This window comes from Scomber scombrus, unplaced genomic scaffold (assembly GCF_963691925.1).
Source record: "Scomber scombrus unplaced genomic scaffold, fScoSco1.1 SCAFFOLD_247, whole genome shotgun sequence".
In the NCBI taxonomy this organism is placed as follows: domain Eukaryota; kingdom Metazoa; phylum Chordata; class Actinopteri; order Scombriformes; family Scombridae; genus Scomber; species Scomber scombrus.
In genome coordinates, this window is record NW_026910659.1 from 2,950 (window position 1) to 10,000 (window position 7,051).

Consider the following 7,051-nt stretch of genomic DNA (forward strand, 5'->3'; position numbering starts at 1 on the left):
TATATCATTTGAAATGACATTTGCACCATTTTTTTACCAAAAGTAAGACTGAATGCTCCTGAAAATATCAAATGGTGTAACCAAAAAAAATTAAATAACTATTACATATTTTATCCTCCTAGAAAGAAAGAAAGAAAGAAAGAAAGAAAGAAAGAAAGAAAGAAAGAAAGAAAGAAAGACAGAAAGAAAGAAAGAAAGAAAGAAAGAAACAGGAGGAAGAGGAGAAAGAAAGAGTAGTCAAGGAAGGCAGGGAGGAAGAAATAAGGAAAGGAGGAAGGAAGGGAGGAAGAAGGAAGGAAGGGAGGAAGAAGGAAGGAAAGGGGGGAGGAAGGGAGGAAAGGAAGGAAGGACGGAGGAAAGAAGGAAGGTATGAGGGAGGGAGAGAGGGAGAAAGGAAAAGAGGAAGGGAGGAGAGAAGGAAAGGAGGACAGAGGAAAGAAGGAAGGGAGGAGGAAGGAAGGAAGGAAAGAAGGAGGGAGGGAGGAAGGACAGACGGAAGGAAGGAAGGGAGGAAAGAAGGAACAGTCAAAACAGACGGGGTCAATTTGACCCGGGAGGACGACACGAAGGTTAAATATGTTCTCACCTACAGTGTATTTAAGTGGACTTATACTAATAATGACTTCATTTAAAACATGTAAATGTTTCCTGGTCTCCATGGTAACCAGAGTAAATGTAATATTTAGAACAATTGTATTCCATTACCTTTATTTAATATAAAGTTATAATGTAAGATCATGCCAAACTAGTTGATATGGTGTTTTATTGACTATTTACTGTTTTTAAGCAAGTTGAATAATTTGGTACAAAGTTTTTATGGTTACACCACTTAGACATTTTTGCCATAATCCTCTAATATATTCTCTCTAAATGGAATGAAACCTTATTATCACTGAGTCATTTCCTTGTGGATTTAAACCTTGTGTGATTTGGATTTTGGTCGTTATGTCTGAAACTCAAACTGCAGATCTGGACCTTAAGAAGCAAACACGTCTTGTTTCTTCTTGAGAGTCATTTGAGCATTTTTCAAAACTTCCCCAAGAAGAAGCTTTAGTTCGGAGCTTCCTGTCGGCCTTCTCTTCTCTTCATCAGAAGTTCAGTGCAGTGTGTGTGTGACCTTTCCCCTCCCAGCTGCCTCCTCCGTCACCTGAAGCTCCGCCCTCTTGGACAAGGCGGGTCAGGATTTTAAGGAGGCGTTGATGGACGTCTCTGCCTCTTCCTCCTCCTCCTCCTCCTCCTCCTCCTCCTCCTCCTCCTCCTCCTCCTCCTCCTCCCCCCTCCTCTCTCTCCTCCACACCTCCGTCTGTCTCTGAACACTCCTGCACGGCTCGCTGCAGCTCCACCTGTTACAAACACACAAAAAGGCCTTTCTTTAAAAAAACACTGTCACTTTAAATACTCTTAACCTTCCTGTCGTCCTCCCGGGACAAATTGACCCCGTCTGTTTTGACTGTTCCATCTTTCCGTCTGTCCTTCCTCCTTCTCTCTTTCCTTCTTTCCTCCGTCCTTCCTCCCTCCTTCCTTCTTTCCTCCCTCCCTCCTACTTTCCTTCCGTCCTTCCTCCCTCCTTCCTTCTTTCCTCCCTCCCTCCTACTTTCCTTCCTTTCTTCCTTCCTCCCTCCTACCTTCCTTCCTTCCTTTTTTCCTCCTTACTCCTTTCCTTCCTTCCTTCCTTCCTTCCTCCTTTCCTCCCTCCCTTCCATCCTTCCTTCCTCCCTCCCTCCCTTCCTTCTTTCCTTTCCTCCTTTCCTCCCTCCCTCCCTCCTTACTCCTTTCCTTCCTTCCTTCCTTCCTTCCTTCCTTCCTTCCTTCCTTCCTTCCTTCCTTCCTTCCTTCCTTCCTTCCTTCCTTGACCTGAGTACAACAGGAGGGTTAAATAATGTAGATTAAAAACGATCCTACCTGCAGAGGGAGTCCTGCTTTGGCTCCGAGCAGCGTGGGAGAAAACCACGGCCGGAAAATCTTCTCACAAATCACCTGGAGAGAAAAAAATAAAATACAAACAAAAGAATCAGAGGAGAGGAAAAGACTAAAGAACGAGTGTTAGAGAAAAGAAGAAGAGATGAGAAAAGGGGAAAAGGAAGAAATGAAAGAAAAAGGAGGCAACAAAGAAGCCTGGAGAGAGAGAGGATCTGTTTTTAACGTCTGTATGCAGATGACACCTCGCTATTCATCACCAAGCATCAGTCAGCACAACACACACACACACACACACACACACACACACACACACACACACACATACACACACACACACACACACACACACACACACACACACACACACACACACACACACACACACACACACACACACAGGTAAAAAGACAATGCCTCCTTTCTCAGAGCTCAGGGTTCATCACAGGTCAGGAGACACCTGTGCAGCCTCAGATCGACCAATCAGAGAGCAGCGTTTCATCAACAGTCATCTCGTCTTTCTTTGTTCATTATCTCCTCTTTTGTTCATCCTCTCTCTTTTCTTTTCTTTTCATCTTGTCTCTACGTCTGTTTTTTAATATTTACACTGTAAAAAATACTATAGTAATTTCATAATAATTCTACAGCAAATTAGACACAATATTACTGTAAAATTACTGTTTTTAATGTAAAATTAACCAATATGATACTGTAATTATTATCTGATATTACTGTAAATTCACAACAATTCACAGTAATATCACAGCAATGTATTCTGTTTTCACATTAATCACAAAAATATAAAATTACAGTAAAACTATAATATTTTATGGTTTATTACAGTAAAACTATAATATTTTATGGTTTAATTACAGTAAAACTATAATATTTTATGGTTTAATTACAGTAAAACTACAATATTTTATAGCTAAATTACAGTAAAACTATAATATTTTATGTCTAAATTACAGTAAAATACAATATATTATGGTTTAATTATAGTAAAACTGTAATATTTTATATTAAATTACAGTAAAACTATAATATTTTATGTCTAAATTACAGTAAAATACAATATTTTATGGTTTAATTACATTAAAACCAGTTAATCTTGCTCCTTTTTTCTTCATCTTGGTTTCTTTTCTCTTCTTATAGATTTCACTTTATTCCATTTTCTTCTTTTCATTATAAATATTTTTTAATTGCATTTTTTTCTTGCTTCAATTTTCTTCATCACTTCATTCTTCTCGGCCTATTTCCAATTTGCCGTCTTCACATTCATCTTCTTCTCTTCTCTTCATCAGTATTTTTTCTTACTTTATCTTCAGTTTTCTTCTTCTTCTGTGTTTCCATCTTCTTCCGACATCATAACGAGCGTATTAGTCTCCATTCTTTGAGTCTCTGCTGTGAACCAACCAACCAACCGACCGACCGATCGATGTTATTTGTTGATGAAGTCCCGTCATCGCCGCCCCCCCCCCCCCCCCCAACCCCCCCACACCCCCCCTTTTCTCACTCTCACCATCATCTGAATGAAAGTATCTCCTATCATATGACATGTGATACGGCGGGTCGGCAGGGTGATGAGAGTCTGTCCCGGCGTTGTCATGGCGATGGCGGCGACGACGGCGATGTCCGGCCCCTTTGTGTCGCGGACGAGTCTGACAAGCCGACGCTTTAAAACGGCTTCATGTTACTGTTGATGTGGCTCATAGAGGAGCAAACAGCCCAAAATATACTTTATTATATATTATAGTAGTATATTAGTAGTAGTAGTAATAGTAGGAGTAATATTAGTAGCAGTAGGCAAGGCAGCTTTATTTATATAGCGTAAAAATAAACATTTAACAGTAAGAATTGGAAATAAAAAACATAAAAATATGCAATTTGGGTATAAAAATAAATAAAAAAACAATAATAGTAAAAACATGGAAATATTAAAACATACTAAATAATAAAAAATATAAATAAAAAGTACAGAAAAATAGAAAGAGAGAGAAATAAAATAATAGAATAGAGAATTAAATATAAGGTTGCAGCATAAAATAATGATTTGCTTTAAAATCTTATTAATTATAGTATTAGTAGTAATTATAATAGTAGTATAAGTAGTAATAATAATAGTAGTAGTAGTAGTAGTATCACTTCAAGTAATGTATTTATTAATTAAAAGTTGCCTTGAAAATAAGTAATTTTACAACTTAATCTGATTAAACCATATAAAATGTTATCAATCATTATATTGAACCATTATGAAACACTTCTAGTAAAACGAATAATTTTATTATTAAAGTTCTAATAATAATAATAATAATAATAATAATAATAATAATTCCTGTCTAAGTTTTAAAAAAAACAACAATTTAAACATCCAGCCATGAAACATTATGTTAATACAGTTATTATTATTATTATGTATTGTAATATTTCTGATTTATAATAATGAAAAAATGACAAAACAATAATACAATTGTTTTATTTATGAATGAAATTGGTTTATATTGTGCAATGCTGCTTATTTAGGGTGTAGAAACATGACAGAAAGTTTATAATCTGTTTAATTAAGGCATTAAATGTGCTTTTAGAAGACACTAAATTATTATTATTATTTATCATAACACTCATATTAGAAGATTCATATGTTTCATTATATGCTGGATACAGAATTAAAGCTATAAAATTAAAGTCCTGTTTGAATTTGACATTTTTGCAGATACATAAAATTTAAAAAAAGTTAAGATTTGATTAGTTTCTTTAGTTTTTTCTGCAACAAGCTGCAGAGCCAACAGATGCTTATATATAAATATATTAAAATCATCTGCAGGTTTAAACTATCTCTCTATGTGTCAGCGGGTTTCTTCTCATCTATAATTATCATTCTTCGTCTTTTTTACTGTGAACGTGTCGTTAAATGTTGTGAAAAACGGGTTCGTGGAGCAGCTGAAACCTGAAACACACGAAGCCCGTCATTTATAAAAACCTCCGTGTGTTCGTGTTGCAGGAAGAGACGAAGATAAACCTCACAGATAACTGATAAGAGAAGAGGTCAGAGGTCAGAGGAGCAGTAAATATAGTGTAGATTGAATATGTTGTGACAATGGCCGTAGCTACCATTGAGGACACCGAGCTCATGTCCTCGGTATTTTTTTCTTGAAGTTTCGTTTAATTGTGAAGTGAAAATAGCCGACGAGACAATTATCCTTTCATCAACGGACCGTCACGTGACACGTACTTGCAGATACCGCTGCCATGTCAAAACGAAAGTATCCGGCTATAGCCAGCGGTGGAGTGAGTCCTTGAAATCGCCAGAAATGTGTTTATGTCTACATTTGTGAATTGGACTTGACCCGATTTTGCAAACTGTTCATTCATTGGATGATGAGCCCTTTTCTCCATTTCCCAGCATGCTTTGCTCCATTCCACATTTTAATAACAAATTAAAAAAAAATAATATATTGCAGTTTTAATTTTTAATCGAAGCTCGTGAAGCGCAGTTTCAGGAGCGGGAACACACCCCAATTACACCCCTTCCGGCTCCTATATAAACCAGCCTAACCCCCCCCCCCCCCCCCCCCCCCCTCTTTCTGTTCTTCTCTCCTTTCTCATAGGTTCCAAGGGGATCCTCGCTGCCCGGGCGCAGCAGCGGATCCTTCATACGGCCTCCCCACACCGCATCAAGAGCACAAACGATTCATTCAAATCTTGTTAATAAATTTGTCAAACGTATCTCATTGGTGGTGTGGTCCTTGCTCGTGAAATATACAACCATGGAAGTTGTAGAATACTGAAATAAGAGTTGATTTAAGTTGCACAATTGGAAATGATAAGAAAGAACTGGAGCACAAGAGAGACCATGACTGAGAAATGCACAGCAAGAAAGCGTTATATAAATACATCATGGATTAAATTGAACAGTCATATAAATTGTGGTCTTGTTTTTGACCTCGGTATTTAAACAATCCTGACCACGGCTTTGGTTGAGAGATGCAAAGGAGAATTAAATCAATGCATTTATTGTTTTTTATTAACCCTGTATCGCCAAGTGTATCATATTGGAGCATAAATGGGTTTTAGAGACCTTTAAATCATCAGTGTGATCATATTTCATCCCTTAAAACCTGATGTATATACAATCAGATAAATGTAAGATAAACCAATGCAATGTTGAATTACTAAATATTTAGTATCAATTAGAAGTAATTTATCTGTAAATCTGTCAATTTTCATATATTTCATTTAATGCATTATATATTATTATCATGCATAAACAAGTTTAAAAGATGTTGTTATGAGCTTCATGCAGGACCTTAAAGTTATATTAAATATGTTTTCATGTGTTTAAAAAAATCATGCTATGAAAAATAAACTGCAAAAAATTGTCAGTGTATTAAATATGATGCAAAACAGATGAAAATAGATGCAAAGTGTTATTTAATTCATCTTTTTTAATTACTTGTCAGAAGGTCCAATAAATGTTCAGGCTTTAAAGGGTTAAAGAGACATTTAAAGAGTTTTGCAGCTTTTTTTTGTCAGTAAAAGGGAGAAAAATTGCCTCTTAATTTAAATCAATTGGATATTTTAATACAACTTTTATTCTAAATGTAATAATATAACATTTTCCAAATAAATGAATGCTGTAAAATTCAGTTATATGTTAAAATTATTCTGGGTTGTGTAATTTTCCTTAATGAAAAAAAGGCAGAAAATAAGAAATGTTCATTTTTCACATTTAATTAAATTAGCTGAAATAGTTCTCATGTTTTATTTAATATTAAACTATAATATTGTGTATTTTATATAGTTTATTTTTAACCATAAAAACATAATAATAAACTATATGAAAGCTTCATTAAGGATAAATCATGTTAATCTGTGACTGATGATTCTTTATGAATTATTGGTAGTACAGAAGTTTGGTATAGAGACTAATTATATATTGCAATAATTATATTATATTATATTATATTATATTACATTATATTATATTATATTATATTATATTATATTACATTATATTATATTATATTATATTATATTATATTATATTATATTATATTACATTATATTATATCATTAAATATTATATTATATTACATTACATTACATTACATTACATTACATTACATTACATTAC

At 34.7% G+C, this 7,051-nt stretch overlaps 1 protein-coding gene across 1 annotated transcript in view; it reads right to left on the minus strand.

Moving 5' to 3' along the window:
- Positions 1 to 1,088: 1,088 nt before the first annotated feature.
- The window catches only part of dipk1c (divergent protein kinase domain 1C), a 45,299-nt gene continuing 39,336 nt past the window's right edge, over positions 1,089 to 7,051 (minus strand). The window contains 2 exon segments of the mRNA XM_062415299.1: positions 1,089 to 1,343; positions 1,903 to 1,977. Of these exon segments, the coding sequence (XP_062271283.1) occupies positions 1,089 to 1,343; positions 1,903 to 1,977 (330 nt within the window).